At 38.2% G+C, this 25344-nt stretch overlaps 1 protein-coding gene across 1 annotated transcript in view; it reads left to right on the top strand.

Annotated features, from left to right (window-relative positions):
• The window catches only part of HDAC9 (histone deacetylase 9), a 1006394-nt gene that overhangs the window by 959605 nt on the left and 21445 nt on the right, over nt 1-25344 (top strand). The window contains exon 26 of the mRNA XM_055131803.1: nt 22734-22881. Within this exon, the coding sequence (XP_054987778.1) occupies nt 22734-22881 (148 nt within the window). The remainder of the gene's footprint in view (nt 1-22733; nt 22882-25344) is intronic.

Here is a 25344-nt window from a genome sequence, read left to right as displayed (position 1 = left end):
GAAAACAATCTTAACAGTTTATAGGATTTATCCACAGAACTTTTCATTGCTTTTCCTTGTCATGGTGAGCAACTGAATTCTTAAATCTAACTCTACCCCCCACCCCGTCCCCCACTGCACACTTTCTTTTTTGCACTAGTTCTGGTCTGTGCTAGCATTTCCAACAATTTTGAAGGGGAGGAACCATGAAGTGAGTTTTCCATAAAACTAACTTTATTTAGTTTGAAAGACTATAATTTCAAGTTCTGAAAACATATAATGAATGATACTGATATTGATCTGTGAAACCCTGAAATATGGAAGCCACAGAAGAGAGCCATGGTTTCCTTCTATTTACTTAAAAGTGTTCAGCAAAAAGAGTGTTCCCTAGTGTCAACATATTTTGTTGCCCTCCTGCATGTAACATTGATCATCATTGTATCTTTTCATTAGTGAAACAGAAAAATATATGTATAACCAAGGGTTTAAGGATTCCTTTAGAATTTTGCTGCCACTTGCCAGCTGGTGACTGTAGACGATCTTAAAATGATATAAATTCCATTGTGAGCCTCTTGTCTGTTCACCAGCCACGTGACCATTAGAAAATTGCTTAAACTGCTCGTTTGTTGTGTTTTGGGGGCCACAGCGGGCAATGCTCAGGTCTTAGTCCTGGCTCTGCACTGGTGGGGCTTACTCCTGGTGGGGCTCCGGGGACTGCATGAGTTGCTGGGGAGCACACCTGAGTCAGCCACGTGTAAGGCAAGCACCGTATCTGCTGTACTACGGCTGGGGAGCAAGTTGCTTAACTTTTCTAAGTTACATCAAAGTGAATGGCATCACACAGTTTTTTTCTAAGATAATGGTATTCTGTGTGTGTGTGAGTGTGTGCATGTGTGTGTGACATAATATAGCAATAGTAATATATCGAAGGTAGAGTGATAATACAGTGGGTGGGGTGCTTGCCTTGCATGTGACCAGCCCGGGTTCGATTCCCAGCATCCCATATTGTCCCTGAGCACCACCGGGAGTAATTCCTGAGTGCAAAGCCAGGAGTAACCCCTGTGTATCGCCAGGTGTGATGAAAAAAAAAAATAGCACTATATCAAATCAAACTTATACTTATGTCAACTAATTTTCCATAAATTTAGAAAAGATATTTTTAAAAAGTCTAAGAAAAAAGATTTAAGATAAGAGAGATAGTACAGTGATAAGGTACTTGCCTTGTACATGGCCTGCTCTCATTCCATCCCCAGTACCATGTATGGTCCACAAAACATAGCCAGGAATGATCTCTAAGGAGACAGTTATGTCAGCTCTTAGTACCACTGGAGGGATAGCCCCAAAATGAGAGGGAGTGGTTAATGAAAATCTATTAAAGAGTATTAGACTTGTTCTGAAAATGACAAGCATTTTCTATTCTTACGTGAAATGCCATTCTTAGTTGTCTTCTCCCATTACCAAAATACTCTCCGCCTACCCCCCTCCCAAGAAAATGGGCATTTACATCAGACAATCTAGGAGAAATTCCAGATTGTTTCTAAGCTGAAAGGAATTTGTATACATCTCTTGTTTGGGGAAAATTGTCCAATATTTTGACCTCATGGGACCCTGTGCACAGTTAAAAGGGTTGCTTCCCCGGATTACAGCATGCACCGCATAAATCATCTCACAAGCTCTCTTTACATTTTGCTCCGTGTCCAACTGCTAATTCACACTCAGTTTCTCTTTTTCTTCATTGTGCACCTTATTTTACTTTAATTTTTCTACCTTTTCCTGTCTATCTCTTCCTGTTTTTTTCCTCCTTTTCCTTCTTGTTCTCCCTTCACTTCCTTCTCACTCCTCCATCTTCTCCATCTTAAGATTCTCCATTTTAAGATTCAGAGGAGAAGGAGAGATGTGCATGGTAATGGGGAAGGGATTTTAGTTAAGAAAAGCCCCTCCCCAACCTCAGGTTTTATTTCAAGAGGGAAAAGCCTTGATTTCACCTGCATTTGCGGTATGTGCATGTAGAAAGATAGTACAGGGTTTAAGGCATTTGCCTTGCATCCAGCTGACCCCAATTCCATTCCTGACACCAAATATGGTCCCTAAAGCACAAAGTCAGGAGTAGCCCCTGAGCACCATCAGATGTGATTGAAAGCCCAAAATAAGAATAAAATAAACAAAAACGATTTGAAAAATCACTATGCCTACAGTAAAAATAGGAATTTGAAGAGCGCTTATTCTTAGATTTATTTTAATGCAGAGGTAGAATTGGCATGGCATGGCAACTATTTGATGCTGAGAGCATTAATGATTTCAAGGTTTCAAGCTTTTACAACTGAATACATGGTGGTATCACCTTCTCTCATCTCAGGTCAGGAAACAATGGAGGGGGGTGGAAACATGAAAGGTAAGATAAGGAATAGTATGCTTAATAAAAGGAAACTTTCCTAATGAATTGTCAAGATGTAGGGCAAGTTGGCATCATCCTAAACGTTAATTTTTTCATTCCCATAAAAATAAAGCAGTGTTGGATGAAACTATAGAAATCAATTTCTGTAAGCTATTAGCAAATAATAAAATTACAATTAGTGAGTAGTTTCATGGTGCCAAGTATCATTCTAAGTGCTCTCATCCTGCCCTTTGAGGTGGATAGTATTCTCATTTCAATTTTACAGCAAACTAAACTAAAATGCATGTAGGGTATTTAAATTTCCCAATTTCACACAGCTAACTAGTGGATAAAGGCAAGATCATAAATAAAGCAGTCTGGTTTGAGGGTCCATGGTGTTAGCTATTATGTTATCCTAACCCACCAATCAATTCATTTTCTATTTAATTTTGCATATACTTTTCCCCCATTTTCCACACTATGATGTTGTTGGGGGTGGACGTAGATCAATCTAGTGGAAGATGTGGAGTTTGAGATGTTCTAGTTCATTGAAGTTTAGCCACAGTCAGTTCTGGGAGCACAGAGCCAAATAAAAAGGAGCCGTGGAGCAATGAATTCATTTTGGAATTCCGTGTAAACTTGCAAAATACATCTAATCAGAAAAAAATGCAAGGGTTGGATGGATTTCAAATCCCTGCCCTGTTGAGTTTAAAGCCCTGGCTGTTGTCAGGTGTGAGCTGCTATTTGTCATAGATTCTTTAGCTTTAACAAAGGCCTTGACGTTGCAGCCCTGGGCCAGGAAGACCTTCATTGAAGAAAAGCAGCGTTAAGACATTTTCCCACTATTAACCCGGCCAACCCTTCCCTGTATCAGAGCCAGGTCAAACTTGCACACATGGCTTTTTGAAAGCTGATTTTTGAACTTCTAATTAACTATTCTCTGGAAATGTTGAAACTCTGATTATTGTTGTAGAACTCTAATACTCAAATATACCTGAAATGCAAAGGGAAATCTGCCATCTGCTTAGAAACTTAATTTCTCTGCACTTAAAAAAATCTCAACTGCATCTGTAATTATGAGTTTTCATCACTCACATTTCTACTAAGGTAAAATTAATCTATCCAAAAAAACAAATGTAACTATACTTAACTGAATTTTTTTTATGAGGGGCACGACTGTAACATTCCACTCATGTTATAATCAATATATGTAATGAATTTGGCCAAATTTTAAGGCATTTAATCCACTTTGAATTACATTTTGTATATAGTTTAAGGTTGCACCCAAAAAGAGAGAGAGAACAAAAGGGAATGCCCTGCCACAGAGGTGGGGTGGGATGGGGGGATGGGGTGGGAGGGTGGGAGGGATACTGGGAACATTAGTGAAGGAGAATGGGCACTGGTGGAGGGATGTAAACAAAATGCAAACACGAAAGTTCTTAAGTTTGTAATTGTACCTCAAGGTGATTTACTAATAAAAAAAATTAAAATCACACACAAAAAATAGTTTGAGGTTGCATTTTTTTCCACTTCACTATGGCTCTCCAGTTCTTGGCACTGTTTGTTGAAGAGCTTTTGGTCTCCATTCATGTACCCATGTCCTTACTCATAGATTAAGCGTCCATAAATCTCAGGGTTTATCTCTGGGTGGAGGGGGGGCGGGGCTCATACCTGGTAGTGCTCAGGGCTTACTCCTATCTCTGTACTCAGGGATCATTACTGGCAGCGCTCAGGGGACCATAGTGGTGTCAAAGGTCAAATCAGGTAAATTTGCAAGTGTCCTAACCCTGTGCTATCTTCCCTCCCCCTTCCCATACCATCTTTGCGCTCTCAGTTCTTTTTCACTGGTCTGTGAATCTGCCTTAGCTCCAGTACCGAACAATTTTAGTTACTATAGCTTTATACTAAATTTAAAGTCAGGTCATGTTTTTCTTGGTTTTTTTTCTTTCTTTTTTTTTTTTTTTTGCTTTTTTGGGTCACACCTGGCGATGCACAGGGGTTATTCCTGGCTCTGCACTTACTCCTGGCAGTGCTCAGGGGACCATATGGGATGCTGGGGATCGAACTTGGGTCAGCCACGTGCAAGGCAAACGCCCTACCCGCTGTGCTATCGCTCCAGCCCCTGTTTTTCTTGTTTTTTTTTCTTAATAATTGCTTTGGCTAGTCAAGGATATTTTTTTATTCCAAATAAAATTTTGTATTGTTCATTCAAAGTCCTTGGAAAATATCATTTAAATGTTGATTGGCATTGTATTAAATGTGTATTATATATTTGGTAGGATGGTCATTTTATTTCATTCTATTCTTTATTATTTGGGTCTTCTAAACAGTACTCTAGGGGCCTGAGAGCTGCTTCCATGTTTCTTGGCCATCTGGGCCAGTATTCAACATAAAGCACCCAAGACATGAGGTGGAACCCAGAACTGCAGTGCTGGGGATTAGGAGAGAGAGACACACAGAGAGAAAGAGAGAGAGAGAGAGAGAGAGAGAGAGAGAGAGAGAGAGAGAGAGTGAAGGAAGTCTCCCTTATTAAATCTTTTGTTATAGTCAGGCCTTATGTTGGTTAGGCCACCTGCATTGGGGAGGTGAATCTTCTTTGCTCAATTAACCAATTCAAGTCTTAATATGATGGGGATATACCCTTATAGGTACACTCATATTGATAATGTTTACCAACATTCTGTAGCCCAGTCAAATTGACATTCAAAAGCTACGTTTTGTCAATTTAGCTTATGCACATCTCGCTAAACTATACTGATTCTTAATGGAATGCAATAGGAAGGTCATGGTTCTACCTAATTTGATACCTAATACGCTATCTCAAGCACAACCAAACACAAGATAAACCTTTCTCTAGGAGAGGAAGTAAATTTCTGAGTGATGTGTATTTTTCTTCTCAATGTCCTTTAATACAAATGCAACGCTATAAAGTGAAAAATATTTAAACAATATAATCATTGTCATCATCATGCTATTGTTCATCAAATTTCTTGAGCGGTCTCAGTAACATCTCCATTTGTCCTAACCCTAAATTTTAGAAATCTCTCTTTACTCATCCTTCCCAACAGTGCCACATTAGACTCTCTTTCAGGGTCAGGGGAATAAATCCCATCATTGTTACTGGTTTTGGCATATGAATATTCCAGGGGGAGCTTGCCAGGCTCTCCTGTGGGGGCAGGAAACTCTCGGTAGCTTGCCAGGTTCTCCAAGAGGGAGAACTAGGCTATAAGATGTCACACAGCTGCTTTGCAGCCGTGCACTTCCAGGAGCTTGGTTTTATAGTCTCTGGATGTTAGGTGTTGATGGAATTACACAGAGCCGAGGGCAGTTTCTGGGTGTGACCGCCTAGCCACTGGAAAATGGGGGATCTGGGCAGAGGAGCCCCGTGCCGATCTGAGCAGGCTTGGAGATCTCAGCCCTGGGTCCCACACACCTGGGTTCCTCTGGTGGTTCCTTCATGCATGAGGCTCGTCCGAACTTGTGGAGAGGGACCTTGAGCACCCATCAATAAACACTGATACGAATTCAGTGTACTTTATGTTCCCTGATAAGGAGGCAAGTTGGGTAGGATTGTCACTTTTATTTTATTTTATTCTTTATTATGTTGGGTCTTCTAAGCAGTACTCTGGGGGCCTGAGAGCTGCTTCCATGTTTCTTGGGCATCTGGGTCAGTATTCAATGTAAAGCACCCAAGACATGAGGTGGAACCCAGACCCTGCAGTGCTGGGGATTAGAAGAGATAGATAAATAGATAGATAGATAGATAGATAGATAGATAGATAGATAGATAGAAAGTCTCTCTTTGCAGACAATAATATTTTCAAAAATATATTCATAACAAAATAAGTAGGAAATGCTCATTATAGTAACAATCCTTTTTTTCTGTGACTGCTCATATGTTTATAACTGGTATTTATCACTTCCTTCATGAAAAAAACATTCTGTAGTCCTTTTGTCTTTAGCAAGAACTTCAACTTGTTGTGGCTCTTTTATTGGCATGGGGACTCAGACATTCCCTCCTGAATTGTCTGGGGCATTAGTAATCATCCCTAAGTTGGGTTGTTGAAATTTTTCTTTGACTTTAATCACAGGGCATTTCTAAATGGATCATCTATAGTTTAGATATATTTTTTAAATTGTTTACTCTTTTTATTTTATAAAGTAGTTCACAATATTTGATATTTAATTTTTGAACACCAATTACACCACCATTATACCTTCCCACCACCATATTTCAGATGTTTCCATCCCGAACCTCAACCCAAGCCTCAATGAAGAACCAAAATAATTTATTTTGTATTATTTGTTGTGGAAAAAAAAATACTGAAAATGCTCCAAAAAAGTTTCCTTAGAAAAAAGTGTGTGAAAATTGTTGTATTTCATCCAGGGCCCTTAAGCCCTTCTATAATAGATCACTAACTTGTTACTAAAGGTTGAGTCTTTATATATATATGTGTGTGTGTGTGTGAGTGAGTGTATATGTATGTATATATATATAGTGTATATGTGTGTATATATATATACACATATATTTATTTATCTGTAAAAAAAATTCCCTCTAAGATTGATTGCCTCCTACTTTGAACCCCATCAAATGTGGTGTAGTACTCTTGGAGTATGGTTAGGGTGTGTGTCCAGGAATAGGTTCATTTGTGGGTGAGGCTTGGCCCAAGCATACAGAGAGTGGCCGTGAGCATGGCAGCGGTTGAGTTCTGGAGGTTTGTGGCTGCCGGAGCTGTGTGCCTTGGGGCAGGTAACAGTCACACCCACCCCCCTTGGGGGCATCCCAAATGAAACAGCCTAGAGTGGGGTCCAGCAGCATTGCTATGGAATGTGTCATGTTATGCTCCACTCTGGGAGAGAAGGACAATGAGACTCTGGATTATGGCCAATAATGAAATTTTCTCTAAACATATTTTTAACTCCATTATAGAGTATCAGTCAGTGTTACCTTGGTAGTGGTAAACATTAAACATCCCAGGCACCACAGTAGCTCCTTCTTTGCCTATTGACTCAGATAAATGAAATGTTCATATTGGTGGAATGACAGTTAACTTCAAGTCCACTGAATTATTGCCACATCATGGTAGAATCATTCTTGCTTTGAGGGTGTTGATATTTAGGCTAATCAATCACAAATTCAAAGGAGCGAAAACCAAAAATTTTGCCAGTGAGTCATTTGGTATAATAGCGGTGCCACTCCCATGTTCACCTCTTGATCCCTCAATTACTGAACACATGATTCCTGGATGTGAAAGAAATGGCATCCCATATTGGATCCAGAGCATACACAGCCTTCTGGATAACCTTTCCTACTCTTGCAAAATAGTTTTACCTCACTTGCACTGAAAATTGAGTATCTTCATGGTTATTCTAATGCAGTTTCAAATGGCAGCCTTGACTCTGCTCTCCATGATAGTAGCCATATTAACCATCATTTGTCAGCTGATGTCTGCCGATTGTATCTGTCATCCAAGGATACAGCTGCTCACCTTGCATTCAGGTCCAATTCAGTGACCATAGATCCCACTGTAAGTTATGGTCGATAGAAATGAGAAATCCTAGTATTATTTAATGATTCCAGAACACCAGTGAAATGTATATCTTCTGAACCCTCCCAATATGAGTAAGTCATTAAGTTTAAGTGCAATCTGACTTCAGAGTCCTACTAAATCTTTGAATCTTCTCCTTTTCATTAAATTAGAGCAGGGCTTATAGTTTTGGGTTTTTTTTAAATTTAATTTATTCTTTTATTGAATCACCATGTGGAAAGTTACAAAGCTTTCAGGATTAAGTCTCAGTTATACAATGCTCAAGCACCCATTCCTTCACCAGTGTGCATATTCCACCACCAAGAATCACAGTATAATCCCCCATCCCCCCGCCCCCAGCCCCCCACCCTGCCTGTGTAGCTGATAAATTTCACTTTACTTTCACTTTACTTTGATTGTCACTATCATTCTGTTGCTCATCGATTTGTTCGAGTGGGCATCAGTAACATCTCTCATTGAGAGACTTATTGTTACTGTTTTTGCTATAGCACAGCAGTTGGGCGTTCGCCTTTCACGCGGCCGACCCGAGTTCGATTTACGCCCCTCTCGGAGAGCCCGGCAAGCTGCCGAGAGTATGGAGCCTGCACGGCAGAGCCTGGCAAGCTACCCGTGTGTATTGGATGGGATTACTTTGATTACATTCAATATTTCAGCAAAAAACTCACTATTATTGTTTGGAGTTTCTCCCCCCAAAGTCGGACCTGCTGAAAAGGAAGTATTTGATAATTTCTTTTCCATTGCAGAGAATGAAGAGATATGAGGTCAAGCGGCCACAATAGCAGCTGCGCGGTTTTGGATTTCTGTATTTTAGTATTTTAGTAACTAAGTCCAGAGAAATTTCTGCCAGAAATTGCATCATTGCAAGCTCGTAACTCTCTGCTACTTTATATTCCACATATGAGTGCAATCTTTCTAAGGCTGTCTCTTTCTTTCTGACTCATTTCACTCAACACGATACTTTCCATGTTGATCCATTTATATGCAAATTTCATGACTTCATCTTTTCTAACAGCTGCATAGTATTCCATTGTGTAGATGTACCAAAGTTTCTTTAACCAGTCATCTGTTTGGGGGCACTCTGGGTTTTTCCAGGTTGTGGCTATTGTAAACAGTGCTGCAATGAACATAGAAATGCAGATGTCATTTCTCCTATACCTTTTTGCCTCTCTGGGATATATATTCCCAGGAGTGGTATTGCTGGGTCAAATGGAAACTCAATTTCTAATTTTTTGAGACTCGACAGGGCTTATAATTTTTAAATCAATTCCTGTCAACCATCTTTCAGTCCATGCTGTAGTCAACCAAGAATATGAATGTCTAAAGCCCTTCTTAGTTCTCACAGCTAAAACATTTAATGTAGGATCTTAGCTTACTGAGGTTGTCATTATCTACCTAATATTTTCATACCATAAGGCTATTTTCTAAGTATACAATATGAAGTCATATTTCTCTTTATTTCAGTTTTATCATCTATAAAATAGGAAAATAAAAGAATAACTTACAAAAATTGTTTTGAGAATATATAAAATTAAATGTAAGTTACATTATTTATGGTGTAATATATGCACTGAGTAAATATTTCTTGTCATTTTCCATGTCATTTTTGTCACTCACAATATCATTTTATATGATTATTACACTTATAGCCATAGCTATAAGTATGCCTTCAAAGAATTAGATCTGCAGCTCAGATCTGAGATATCCCAAAGGTACATTTTGTCAACATTTGAAAAACAGTCTCATTAATTTTGCCCCTAACATCAACCACTTCTAGTTTTTTTGATCCACATAGGTGGTACCCTATGTTTTCAGTGTTATAATACTATAGTTTAGGAATTTCATTCATGCTGTTGTTTCCTTTGCTCTTTAAATCCAATCTATCTATTCTGTCTTCTGTACTCCATAAGCAATTCATTTCTCAATATATTTTTTGGTTAAAATCAAGCTTTTCTTTTTTTTTTCTCCTAGTCTTTTTCTATAGTTACAAAGTGTGAACCATATTTATTCATGCTTTTTTGAAATAGCTCAAGTACTATCAAAGTAAATTTTTACAAAAATAAGACCTATTATCCCAAATGTTCCAAGATCTAAACCAGAACTCAACAAAAATTTACTGCAAAATCTTGGACAACACATATGCAAGGTGTTGTGTTTGAGCAACTTTTCTTTTGTATTGAGCATGATTGTAGTTCAATAAAACTTCATTTACAAAAATGAAATGGAAAAAAGAAAAAGACACTCGTTACAATACATATCTAAATTTTTCATCTTGGAGAAGCAAGAAGAAATTTTCAATTTGCTGCCACCTGGTGCAACAGAAAGGTATATTGTAGCTACAATCTGTGACAAACATGAAGCCACCATGCTGTCAAAAGTAGCATTGGATAGTCAGTGGTGGGTGTGCATAAAATGTGCTCATTAAATAAGGAGAGAGCAGTGTTTTCAGCACTTACACATTTTTCCCACAGGGAAATTGTCAATTACTGTACATTTCCACTTCACAACAATTTATTGATTTTATGAGAGCTACATATTTTAATTTTCCTAGCTATGTTATTAGCTAAAATTGGGTTTTTTTAAACGTGTTTGGAATCTGTTTTCAAATATTACATTTTGGAAAAGGGTAAGGAACATGTAACTTACACAAAATGTTTGTCAATATTTCTTCCATCTTGTCAATATTTCTTTATGTCATTTGGGAGCCAGCATGTGAATCAGCAGCTGTTTCTGTTTTAATATGTAATGATTATTCAGAGCAAAACCAAACCAAAATAAAAGCTCCAGGCAAAATTCTAGAGTAACAAGTATAGGTACAGAAGGTACATTTTGCTATCATTCTATGAAATATGAATTTTTAAATTTTGATGAAATGATGATGCATCTAAAATTTTTAAATATGAATTTTTTATTTTAGTTGATTTGAAGCCCCAAAGTAAGGATAGTTAATATTTGTTGACTCCACTGAAAAACATGTTTTTGTAAACTCAATCTGTGCCCTTGTGGCTTCTACGGTGAATACAATAAGATTTCGGGGAATTTTATTTTAAATATTCCAATATTTAGACCACATGGGGCAGAGAGATAGTACAGCAGGCTGAGCACTTGCCTTGCATGTGGCAACCTGGGTTTGATGCTCTGCACTGCCTACAATCCCCAGTTCCCATGAGGAGTGATCCCCAAATACAGTCAGGAAAAGTCCTTAGGTCCACCGAAGGTGTCTCCAGACACAGATAGATAGATTGACAGACCACATAAAACAAGTGCGTGTCCATCATTAAAAATACTAAAGTGTCACTTGCTCGTTGCTGTTTCTTTGCTCGACATTTTCCGCTCTGGAGAAGTCTATGTTCACTGTAATTTATTTCTCCCTTTCCCCCCACTCACACCTTTCTAAATAAGTTTTCATAAAAACTTTCTTTTTCCTTAAAGAAAAACTAAACAAAAAAAATAATACTAGTGTAAGATATCCGTTATAAATATGACAACAAAATTGATTAGTATGTGAATTTTTATCGAGAATTGTAATTCTGTTATTATAATAATAATATAATTCTGTTCTTCTTTGATATTTATATGATAAATATTAAAAGTTTACTTATGGTCTAGAATATGAGAACTGGTATTTTATTTCTAGAATGGATTTTAGTTGTGAAAATAATTTTTGAATAGAACTATTTTATAAATCCACCAATCAAAATAGTTTGTTTACAAAGAATATTAATTATCAAAAGAAATCCCATTATTTTCCCCCATCCCTTCCTCAGTATACATTTACCACCAACAATGTCCCCTGTTTCCCTCCCACTTCCACCTCCATCTCTCTCTCTCTCTCTCTCTCTCTCACTCACTTTCCCTCTCTCTCACACCCCCCCCTCCCAGCCCTCAGTTTTGTTCAGGTATTCCAATTCTTTTTTTTTTAAAAATAATTTATTTATTTTTAATTAGAGAATCACCGTGAGGGTACAGTTACAGATTTATACACTTTTGTGCTTATACTTCCCTCATACAAAGTTCGGGAACCCATTCCTTCACCAGTGCCCATTCTCCACCACCCGTAAACCCAGCGTCCCTCCCACCCTCCCCAATCCCATCTCCCCCCCAACCCACCCTGCCTCTGTGGCAGGGCATTCCCTTCTGTTCTCTCTCTCTAATTAGCTGTTGTGGTTTGCAATAAAGGTGTTGAGTGGCCACTGTGCTCAGTCTCTAGCCCTCATTCAGCCCGCAACTCCCTTCCCCCACATGGCCTTCGACTACAATGTAGTTGGTGATCGCTTCTCTGAGTTGCCCTTTCCCCGGAACGTGAGGCCAGCCTCGAAGCCATGGGGTCACAGGTATTCCAATTCTTGCTTCATCCTTGGGAGGGTATAAAAATCTGGAATTTATCCATTTTTTTAGGTTTTCTGATTTCATGGAATAAAGATTCTCAAGGTAATCGCTGATGATTCTTTGAATTTTATTGTTTCTGTTGTGATGTTCCTTCTTTTCTGATTCAGTTATTAGAGTGTTCTCTCTCTCTCTCTCTCTCTCTCTCTCTCTCTCTCTCTCTCTCTCTCTCTTAGTCGTGCTTGCAAGGGGTTTATCAATCTTGTTTATTCTCTCAAAGAATCACCTTGGTTTCATTCATCCAAGTTATACTGAAGACTGATTATACACTAGCTATAAAAGTTTTGTTTATGGCTCTTAGCTGATACAATAAAAACTTATCCATGGCCTTCAACTCTTAACAGTTAGATATCTGTATTTTATTATCTGCTTTTAAATTTTATTGTGAATTTATTCTTTGCTTTACCTTTATCAAACAAAAAAATACTGAATATGTTTTTTTGTATGCAACAAGTATATAACAAGATGAATACTGAATAATACTCCCAATACTGTTTCCACCACCAAAAAAAAAAAAAAAGACATTTCTCAGCTCTCTACCAAGATGTAACCCCAGTGGCCGCACATGTGTGGCCTCTCCGCCGCTGAACAAGCTTGATTCCAGAGGCCATCTAAACTACTTTTGGTATGGGCAGCTTCTTGCAGAAATGTCTCTAGACTGGGAACTAAGCCGCGGCCCCATGCCGCCCCAGGAGGGGAAAGGTTTTTCTCTCTCCTCTTTTCCTTGCCGGGGGGCACAGCATGGCAACCTCCATCTTATGAGGACCACTAATGAGAGGTACGAGCTTGCAATGATGCAATTTCTGGCAGACATTTCCCTGGACTGTTACTAAAATACTAAAATACAGAAATCCAAAACCGCGTGGCCCGACCTCATATCTCTTCATTCTCAGCAATGGAAAAGAAATTATCAATGCTTCCTTTTCAGCAGGCCTAATTCTGGGGGGGAAACTCTAAACAATAATAGTGAGCTTTTTGTTGAAATATTGAATATAACCAAAGTAAAGAGAAAGTAAAGTGAAATTTATCAGCTACACAGGCAGGGAGGTGCATGGGGGGCTATGGGGGGGGTTGGAGGTATACTGGGTTGGGTTTTTTTTTGGTGGTGGTGGAATATGAGCACTGGTGAAGGGATGGGTGGTCGAGCATTGTAAAACTGAGACTTAAGCCTGAAAGCTTTGTAACTTTCCACATTGTGATTCAATAAAAAAAATAAAGTAAAAGACATTTCTCATAGTAAGTAACATGAGTAAGGAGGAAGTATATTAACAAAAAGTATGTAACAAGCAGGAATGTTCATTCTCATTTTTAATGGACAATTCTACTCTCTTTAGGTTGTTGACTTTAATACCTTAGGAGAGCAACATTCTTTTGGCAGATCACTAGTATTTTACCCCCTGAAAACTCAAGTAATAAGCGTTGGTTTATCTCTCATAGGTGCTACTGTGGAGAGTATTTCCATGCCATCAGATAGGATATTGTTTGGGGATTTTAGGGCATACTCAGCAATGTTCAGGACTTACTCTTGGCCCTGTTCTCAAGGATTACTCATGGCAGGCTTGGGGGACCATATAGGATATCAGGGATCAAACTGGGATTAGGTGTGCACAAGAGAAGTGCCCAACCCACTGTGCTATCATTCTGGCCCCCAGATAGAACATTCTTTCACATAGTTTCTGTGAAAATATAACTATTAAATTATGTGTGAACTGGCTACATACTGAATAATCTTTGCTATTTGTATTTTATTTTTAAACATTATCTTATGCAACTAGTGGTCTATAAAACCATCATGAAAGTCATTTTTATAAGATTATCCAGAGGCCATATTGAATTTTTTAAAAATTTTTATTAGTAAATAACCATAGGTACAGTTACAAACTTATGAACTTTCATGTTTGCATTTCATTTATATCACTCCAGCAGTGCCCATTCTCTTCCACCAATGTTCCCACTATCCCTCCCACCACCCCCAACCCAGCCCCCACCACCCCACCCTGCCTCTGCGGCAGGGCATTCCTTTTTGTTCTCTCTCCTGTTGGATATTGTAGTTTGCAATAGAGGTATTGAGTGGCCATCATGTTCGGTCTATAGTCTACTTTTGGCACGCAGCTTTCAACCTGAGTGGGTCCTGTCGACATTCTCTACTAGGTGTTCCCTTCTCTATCTCAGCTGCCTTTTCTCCCAGCATGTGAGACCAGTTTCCAAGCTGTGGGGAAGACCTCCTGGTTCTTATCATTATTACTCTTGAGAGTTGGTCTCCCATTCTGCTACTTTATATTCCACAGATGAGTTCAATCTTTCTATGTCTGTCTCTTTCTTTCTGACTCATTTCACTCAACATGATACTTTTCATGTTGATCCACTTCTATTTTTCTGTTAAAAAATTTCATGACTTCATCTTTTTAACAGCTGCATAGTATTCCATTGTGTAGACATACAAAAGTTTCTTTAACCATTCATCTATTTTTGGGCACTCCGTTTTTTTCCAGATTTTGGCTATTGTAGACAGTACTGCAATGAACATACAACTTCAGACATCATTTCTACTATACCTTTTTGAAGAGGCCATGTTGAATTTAAGGTGTCTTTTTTTAAATTGGATCACCATGAATTACAAAGTCACAAAGTTACTTATGATTGAGTTACAGGCATGCAATGTTCCATCACAAATTATTTCACCAGTGTCCACTTGCCCCCTCCAATGTCCCTAGTCTCCATCCCAAATTCCAGACTTCCTCAATGGCAGACACTTTTTTCTTTTTTACTTTTTCTTGATTTTTTCTTTAAGGTGCTATGGTCTATAATACCATTACTGATAGGGTGTCATGCATGTCACTTTTTCTTCTTTCACCACTCAGTCCTCATCCAGAGCGAGGATCCTCACCTCCCTCTATCATTTTCCCAGTGGTCCCTTCCCTGACTTACCTCCCCTCCCCCACAGTGGCAAGCTTTCTACTAAGTACCAGTTCTCCTGATCCCTGTTTCTATTGTCTTTGGGCATTAGTTATTTCCCTACTATGTTTCTTTATATCCTGCCAATGAGTGAGATCATTCTGTCTGTCCTTCTCCCCCTGACTCATTTCACTCCTCTTGATACTCTCCAGAACCATCCATATATCAGAAAATTGCTTGACTTTCTTATGGCTAAGAAGTATTCCATTATTTATGTGTAACACAGGTTCTTTTTTATTATATATTTTTAAAATTTTATTTGTTTTTTAAGAAGTTTTATTGGATCACCATGAGATACAGTTACAAAGTTGAATGATTATGTTTCAGTCAAACAATGCTTGAGCACCCATCCCTCCACCAGTGCACATTTTCCACCACCATTGTTCCCAGGTAACACAGTTTCTTGATGTGTCATCTGTCTTGGGCACTATGGCTATTTCCAGGTTTTGGCTATTGTGATTGTGCTACAGTGAGTATAGGAGTACAGAAGTCTTTTCTGCATTGTGTTTTTGGGTCTTTCCCTTGGACTATATTCCAAGGGGTGGAAGTGCTGGAAGCTCAATTCCTGTATATAGGAAGCTCAATTCCTATATATTTGAGGAATGTCCATACTGTCTTCTGAAAATACTTAGACCAGACAGCATCCCCACCAGTAAAGAATGGGAATCCTTTTCCCCCTGCATCCATGCCAACAGTAGTTGGATTTTTTGTTTTATTTTGTTTTGTTTTGTGTGTGTGTGTGTTTTATGAGTGTCAGTCTCTGGTATCAGGTAATATTTCATTGTTACTTTGATTTGCATTTCCCTGGTGATAAGCGATATAAAGCACTTTTTTTCACCTGCCTTTTGGTCATTTGTATTTCTTCTTTAATGAAGTTTCTGTTCACCTCTTCTCCCTGATTTTTGATGTGTTTGGATTTTTTTCTTGTAAAATTTTATCAGTGCTTTATTTTAGATATAAAATATCTACTGGTTCGATCAACTGGTTCACAACCTCCATGACTTTTCGAGGAATGCCTACATGGAGAAAGCCACAAACAGACGCCTGTCTTCAGAAACTCTCGAGCTTATTCATCAGCGTGGTTTGGCACGAGCCTCAGGCAATCACAAGCTAACATCCAAGCTCAAAAAGCTGTGCAGAAAAGTGATATAGGAATACCTCAAAGAGAGAAGAGCAGCAGTGTTGGCCAATGCAGCAGAAGCTGGGAAAAGTATGCACAATGCTCACCTGTCTTTTGCCAACTACAAGACCAAAATGACTGCCCTCCAACATCCTGATGGATCTATCACATCTTCCAGAAGGGCAATGGCTTCTACTTGGATCTCTTCAATAGCCACGTCCACCTGCCCACATTCCAAATGACCAAATTCCACCAGATGGATATGACGTTCCCAACGTCCTCCCTTCCAACGACATGCCATTTCATTGGTAAAGACACAAACAGCACCCGGTCCAGACATGGTCAGACCGAAACACTTGAAGAATCTGCCACCAGTACTCATCAATACACTGGCTTGGCTCTTCACACACTACCTGTCTGAATGCAAGGTTCTGTCCCAATGGAAAACCAGCAGGACCGTCCTATTGTACAAGAAGGGAGACAGCTACGACATCAGCAACTATCACCCAATCTGTCTGTTGTCCGTTGTCTACAAGTTGTTCACTCGAATCGTCCTGAATAGAATAGGCAGAACACTAGACGAAGGACAACCATGTGAGCAAGACAGGTTCCGAAAAGGATTCAGCATGATCAACCATATCCACACAGTGACCAAATTCATTGAAGTTTTGCGAGAGTTCAAGATGCCACTCTGCCTAATGTTCATTGATTTAAAGAACGCCTTTGATTCTATTGAGACTGAAGTGGTCATCAAAGCCCTAGCCAAACAGGTTGTTCAAACTCAGTACATCAAGATCTGCCACAAGCTGTATTATGAATTTACCACCAGGATCTCACCATTCTACAAGGAAGTGATCATTAACGTAAAGAGAGGGGTTCAGCAAGGTGATACCATTTCACAGAAACTCTTAAGTGCCACCCTCAAGAATGTCATGGGACGACTGGAATGGGAAGGAATGGGAGTCAAGATAGACGGCTGGCAACTATACCACCTCTGCTTCACTGATGACATTGTTCTCATAACACCAAATATCAGCCAAGTGGCACAAATGCTGGCCGACTTCGACCACAAGTGTGGAAAAGTTGAACTGCAGCTGAATCTCACCAAAACAATGTTCATGAAAAACGAACTAGGCCTTGACGTTCCATTTGCTCTCAATGGAACGAACATCTCCGAATGCAGCAGCTATGTGTACCTGGGTCGAGAACTCAACAGGAGGAACGACTTGGTGCCAGAACTGCGCAGGGGGAGGAGAGCAGCATGGAATGCCTTCAAGAGCGTTGAAGAAGTGGTTAAGACCCAAAGAACCTCTGGCTCCGGGCACATCTTTTTGACTCCATCATTCCTCCTGCACTATCATATGCCTCAGAGACCTGGGCCATAAGAAAATAAGATGAGAATGCTATTCAGGTATCCCAAAGAGGAATTGACAGAGCTATGCTTGGAGTATCGAGTTTCACTCAAGTGAGAGAAGGAATCTGGAGTTCTGACCTCCATCAACGATCAAGAATCAGGGACACTGTCTCATTGGTTAAGGCACCAAAAATCAGATGGGCCGAACACGTAATGCAATTTAGAGATGACCGCTGGACTAGAGCTGTTACTGGCTGGATTCCACGGGACGTCAAAAGACTGCGTGGACACCCACCTATGAGATGGTCAGACTTCTTTGTCAAGACCCTGAATGAATGGTTTGAGGCTCTGATTGTTCTTGGAGTGAGCAGAAACCACTGGGTACACTAGCACTCAACAGTGAAGAATGGAGACGTTACAGTCACCTGCCCGAGCAAATCGAAGATCAATGGGATGACAAGTGATACAAGTGAAGGTTTCATCAGTGCTATATTTTAGATATTAACTCTTTATCAGATGAGTGTTGAACAAATAATTTCTCCCAGTCTGTGGGCCATATCTGTATTCTCATCCTCATTTATTTTGAGATGTAGAAACTTCTTAATTTAAAGTAGTCACATTGTGTATCTTAGATTATTTCTGAGTCAGGAATCTTATAAATTTGGAAAGAACCAAATTTATAATGCACTGTAGTACTGTCATTCTGTTGTTCATCGATTTGCTCAAGTAGGCACTAGTAACATCTCCATTGTGACACTTGTTGTTACTGTTTTTGACTTATCAAATACATGATGAGTAGATTGCCAGGCTCTGCTGTGTTGGTGGGATACTCTTGGTAGCTTGCTGGGTTCTCTGAGAGGGACAGAGAAATTGAACCTGGGTCGGCTGCATGCAAGGTAAACACCCTACCCTTAATAGGCTATTTTATATGTATTAAATTTGACTCAAGGGGCTGGAGAGATAGCACAGCGGGTAGGGCGTTTGCCTTGCACGCGGCCGACCCGGGTTCGATTCCCAGCATCCCATATGGTCCCCTGAGCACCGCCAGGGGTAATTCCTGAGTGCAGAGCCAGGAGTGGCCCCTGTGCATTGCCAGGTGTGACCCAGAAAAGCCAAAAAAAAAAAAAAAATTTGACTAAAAAATGTCTTAGATATTTAAAATGCTTCTTACTGCTCTCTTAAAATCTAAAATTTAAAGCATAATTTTCAGTCATTAAATTAAAAAATATTAATCATTGATAACTTCATTTCTTAATTTTAGGAGGAGTTCCGTTGTTTGTCATATCAATGATCAATACTTGAGATAAAAGGTCAATGCTTGGAAATCAATGTGTATTGTTATTTTAAGTGTGCCACATTATCTAAAAGTATTTTCTGAACATGCCAAAGAATCATAAAAGCGCAGAGATGTAAGATGTTCTTCTTTAGAGAGGTGCCTGTCATAAAGGCAGGTGGGGGTAGGAAGTGGTTTTGGGGGTGGGATGGAAACTAGGACATCGGTGCTGGGAAATTACACTGGGGGAGGAATGGTTATTGGAACACTGTGTGACTAAAACCCAATCATGAACAGCTCTTTAATGCTCTATCTCAATGATATTTAAAAAAATATAAAAACAATATTAAAAATGCAAAAGAAAGCCAAAATCTTTTAAAAAATTTTAATAAAAGAAAGAAAACACCTGAAAAAATGAGATTTTCTTCTTGAACAAATATAATAACAAAGAACAATGTATAAATGAGATCTTAATAACAATGATTAAGAATTAGAGCAAGAATAAAACTTTTGCTGTCATCAGACCTACCAGTATCGTTTTAGAATGGGAAGATTATGTCCTGGGATGATCCAAATGGGCTCTCCAAAACTAGTACAGACTTTCCAATCTTGAAATCTTGAATTTTGTTTTAGGGATCTATCTTTAATGAATTTCTTCATTGTACTCTTCAGCGAGCATTTGTCTTTCTGCATAATAGCTTCATCAGTGGATTACATGGAAACCAGATCCTTATGAGAAATGAAAGATAGCAAGTGCCAATCTCAACATGGTTTTCTGACTTATGGCAATAATTCAATGTCATAAGGTCAATAAAAGATAGTTAGCTAATTAATATTCCTAAGGGATAAAACCTATCATCAAAAATAATTTATTTTGTAATGTAGCACTGTAGCACTGTCATCCCATTGATCACTGATTTGTTTGAGCGGGCACCAGTAATGTCTCCATTGTGAGACTTGTTGTTACTGTTTTTGGCATATCAAATATGCTATGGGTAGCTTGCTAGGCTCTGCCATGCATTTGGTAATATGATATATATATATATAATATTTTGCAGTATGTGTAATTCCATTTAGTTGTAATTTTCATATTTTGGGACAATTTTTATATTTACATATTATATATTATATTGTATATGTGTTGTGGGAGGAGGATTAATATGAGAATTCAGCAGAGAACAGAGAAAGTGACATTATGAAATAGGCCAATTCAGAGTGAGGATTTTAGCTTCTCTGTTGGCTAATCATATGACTTTAGGAATTAACATTTACCTAACATTACTTACATAGTTTTCATCAGAATTAACTGAAATTATAAATTATAAAAGTTAAAATACTAGTTCACTTTTAGGATATATTAGAAATTCAATAATAATGACTTCTCTTTTCTATAGATTTTATAGTATGATTTAACTCATGAGCCATCAGCCACCTGTTTGTCAAAAGTCCCATATTAGTTATTCTAGCAAAAAAGAGATATATATCATTAAAACTCACTAGAATTAGCTAGGAATATTTTGTGAAACTCATTATAACTATAGATACATTTATAAATGTAATAATGCATTTTCAATTTGCAAAAAATTATACTGGCATTTTTATCTAGAGAAATTAAGGTATTGGAGAATAATTGCCAATCAGGGTCATTGTTCAAAGTTCAGAGATATGAAGGTCATAAATAATAAACCAAGATACATTTTTGTATCTTTCAAACCTCTCTTTAATCTATTTCTATCACATTTTTATCCGGACTCTTCCTTTTATTTTAGTAGTTGTCATTTCCTGCCCAGGCTTTTGCTAAAGATGTAAAAATTCGTCTCTCTGCTATCACTTTAATTGCATTCCAAGCCATTGTCCATCACTATTCCATGGGGATGACTTAAAATATTAAACATGATTTTTTTTGGTGTTGTCTGCTTAAAATAACCACTCAACAACCACAGCCCAAGATCATGTTACTCAAGATTGTGTGTTAATTAGTCTGTGTACCACAGTAGTCTCATTAATCATACTCCAGACATTTCCTACATTTTAGTCATACTTAGCAGTGGACTCTGAGCCCCAATAAATCCTAAAGACTCATATCCTGTGCCATTTTATTTTACAGGTATATCCCCCATTACCACCTCCCTCTGTTTCATTTGACTTCTGATAGAATCTTTCAAATACTCAATCATGGATTGAGTTCTTTTTTTCTGGCAAGTCTTCTCTCATCTTCCCATTGTCATAAGTCCTGTTTATTACTTCTCTGGAAATAAATCTTTAAGTTGGTTAACTAAAAGATCTGTTTCAATTTGACCCTTATAAGTTTTTTTTTATGTTTTGTTGTTTCTGTTGTTGGGTGGGATTTATTGAGGTGCGGGGAGGGGCTGTTAGGGGAGAGGCGGTGTCTGGTATCAAGGAAGAATCTATGTTTTCAACATCTAGGACAGATGTTGAAAATCTTTTTGAAAAATCTTTGCAGTTCTTTCACAGTTAGAAAGAAGTGTTTCATAGTTAGAATCTTCCCATTTGATGCTCCGAGTGTGGTCACAATAGGTATTGATGGCAAGTAAAGTCATAGTAGACAACTTGGTCACAAGTTTCTGTTGGCATGAGGATTAAGTGCAGAGACTGGGTCTTCTTTAATATACCATACCCTCAGTTATGAAGCACTAAACTAGGGAAAGGCCAATGATAAGATATCCATCTGAGTTGGAAGGAATATTTTATTTTGAGGCTCAGAAATACAGTTCTGAAGGAGAATTGAAGAGAACTTTTATAGCATGACTAGGATGGTTGGTGGCCAGATATGTGTACAGAGTCAGATGATCTGATTTCCTATTCCAGTATTTATCCATTTACCTGCTCTAGTCTAACAAAATTTATTTTTGAATAAGCAAACTCTGCATGCTAACTTCCTGGTTAATTGGTCTGGTGCAAATATATATTCTGACCTGGAAAATCATGCCCACACCTACAAGGATGCTCTTACTTTGATTTGAAGTTACTCAACAGTTCACCAAAAATAGCTTAGGGCCTACAAGAAGGCCATTGATGCTGACCTTTTATAATTATTCCACTGGTATTTTCTCATGAAATGACCTTCTATTTTTCTTTCGCTCCCCTTCCCTACCTTGAAAGAGAAAGAAACAACCTTATGACATATGGAAGGATGCCAACATCAGCCAGTGCATATATTAAAGTTTTAAATCAATTATTGTAATAGTACACACCCTGGGGTTGAGAAAGAAAGAACATCCAGGACTAACAAACTTGATTGTTCTTGCAAAGTTGCCATTTGATTCATGCTGGCATTACTGGGCTTTTCTTTTTCCTCAATATTCCAACCTCATATATATTTTTTTTAAGTTCATGTCTCAGGTAGCAATGTTTCACATTACTATTTCATTCAGTTTCTAACTCTGGGTCTCCTGAGGGTTTCCCAGAGGGCCCAATGCCCAGAGTTTGCTTACTTAGTTTCAGAGACAGCTGTCAGTCTGATAGGGAGTTCACTAGACCGTGGATTATTCCTTATGTTATTACCTTCTGAGACTTAAGCTTGGAAATATGAGCACTTCATAACTTGGCATTCATAGATCATGAAAAAGAGTTAATCATAACAGCTAAGAAACCAAATTACAACTGTATAGAACATGGTGAATTTTAACTTCACAAGTACTCTGAGTTGGATCTATATAAGTATGCTGATAAATAGTGTTCTAACTAAAACTTCTTTAAAGTATGATACGTGTTTTTTCTAGGCAAGTATTGGAAGTCAGTAAGGATGGTGACTCTGCCAAGGGGTTGTTCTTTGGCTGGGGCTCAACTGCAAGAGGAGACAGAGACCGTTTCTGCCCTGGCTTCCCTGACAGTGGATGTGGAACAGTCCTTTGCCCAAGAAGATAGCAGGTATGTAACCATCGTGGGGGAATTTTGGAGGACAGTAACACACATGCTCATCATCAGGGCTGTGAATCTCTCTCTCCTGGCTGCCTGCACCTGTCTTCTCCACTCCTACCACCTGCCTTCTCCAAAGCCACAAATGCCAGAGCACATGGTAATGGTTCCCAATGATTCCTTTGTTTTTTTCTCCCTGAGAAACTCAAAACTGGAGCATGTGGTAGCAGTTCACAGAGAAATAGAGTTGATGAGATATATGGTGAGAATATATCACTCTTGGACAACATTGTGTAGATCACTGTGGAAAGAACTGCTATGAGCCTAATTTCTTTCTCCATTGTTTCTATTTTTATGAATATATTTTTCCATCTCCCAGAATTTTGAAATGGATGTTGTAACAAAGGAATGAAAGAACAGAAGCCAAAGTTATGACTATCAGCTAAAGAACCTGTATAAATGTTCTTTATGAAACTGTCTGTGGGATAAAATGACTAGAGAAAGAGGAACTTACCTCCAATGGGAGAGTGTGTAAAGTAATTTGTGGACTTGGGTGTGCTTTTATTGTATTTCATAATAAGTTGTTTTAACGAGTCTTCATATGAATATAACTATCAGAGGGTTGGAAAGAGAGTTGCCTTCATCATCCTGTCAAAAAATAGTATGACCAGAGTCATCACCAGTATACATTAAAATTAGTACTTTCTATGGAAAAACTCAAAGTCACATTTTCTGAATATAAAAATGAATTGGGTGAGGTTTTGCTGCTTTCTTTCAGGGTTAAATTGCTTCTGAGAAGGAAATAGGACCCCATCATGAACATCACCATTAATTATACAGAGCCTGCTACTCGTGCATAGATTGGCAATTTTCCCAAGAATGCACAAATTTGAATAGGTTTAGCTTTCTTGCTTTTACTGGATAGTCAGAATTTAATAGATTTAACATCTTGTTTTGGTCAAGAGTAGGAGATACATTAAATAAGATTTTATTTCATGCAATTATTATTTCTTACATAAACGACTTAAAGAACATACAACATGCAGGGGGAAAGGTTGTACAATATTGTAGTAGAAGGCATCATAATATAAGTATCTAGAACACCAGGGAAAAGTTATTTTATATATTGTTAATATTAACTAACCCCTGCTGTTACCAGCTAAGAACTGAACCAAGTTCATAATCCAAAGGTGTTGCAATTATTCCCAAGGCCAAATATAGTTGGTTGTCTGTCATCTGAGAGCTATAAAACTGAGGAAACTAACATATGTTACTGTTGGATATAAAAGGAGAAAACCATTCTTTAGAATCCACTTATTATAGAGAAACAAAGCTAAATTCCAACCGGAATGAAATTAAATGAGTAATTTTTTCCTATTAAGCTGAAGAACTTGGAATAATTTACAATAATAGGTCATGTTATAAGGCCCAAGTAATATAAAAATTTTAACATTTTGGCAAGAATTGCTTCTGTTAGTGTTCTTGTTTATCTTTAGGCAAATATCCTGTTTGACTCCTGATATTGACAGGGACTTAAACTTAAATCCAGTTCCCAGCTATTTTGAATGTTTATCTGAATGATCATTTGAATGTTCATCATCCAGGAGAGAGAGTAAATGTGAATGTCTCTGATGTGCAGAGATGTGGGGTTAAATCTTGTGGCCTGGGCTCATTAGATTGTCTATCAGCTTTATACAGATTGTATCTATTTCTCTTGTAGTTGATTTTTCATGTGGGGAAAATGGTTTTACTCGAAATATCTTTATATGGGTTTGAGTTTACCTTTTTTAGAGGTAAAAAGTTCTCCTAGAATGGATTTTTGCATTTTTATTGAGCCATGTATAAGTTTCATTGTGTGAGAGGGGTGGAGAGGAAGAGAGAGAATGAAAGAATTCATGAAAACCACAAAGCATTTTATCCTTCTCAGGGAATTATCAGAATGGGCTCCCTGCTTGATACAGAAAGATAATTTTCGAAATTAGATAAAGAAGTGGAAATGTTTTTGAGACTTTGTTATGAATTCAATATTATAAATAGACAGGAAATTGAAGAATTAGAAAAACCAGAGAGCTAAATGGATGAAAAAATGGGGGGGGGGGAGTGAACGCAAGATTCTTTTTATAGGAAACTCTTGCCAGTTATTTTGGAGGATATATTGGTGTTTGGAGTGAGATGACTCACTTTGTACTAAGATTTTGGGTAAAGCAGCTCTTTTCCTGGCCAACTCATATCTGACTCATTTACCACTAGTGAATAAGGGATAAAATACTCCTGGCTAAGAACCATTGTAAGTATTTTTTGTTCATTTTTCTTGGATGGGGGTGGGAGAATGACAACACAGTGAAAACAGTCATTTCATTTTTGTAACTCATTGATGGACAATGAAGAATAAATTAGTAGAGAAAAGCTGATATATGATGGTTCATTTGGGGTATGACTGAAACACACTTTTCAAAATACAATTTTTAGTCAGCA

This window comes from Sorex araneus, chromosome 1 (genome assembly GCF_027595985.1).
Source record: "Sorex araneus isolate mSorAra2 chromosome 1, mSorAra2.pri, whole genome shotgun sequence".
NCBI lineage: Eukaryota > Metazoa > Chordata > Mammalia > Eulipotyphla > Soricidae > Sorex > Sorex araneus.
Note: the sequence above shows the minus strand (reverse complement) of the source record. Positions and strands in the feature narration are given on the sequence as shown.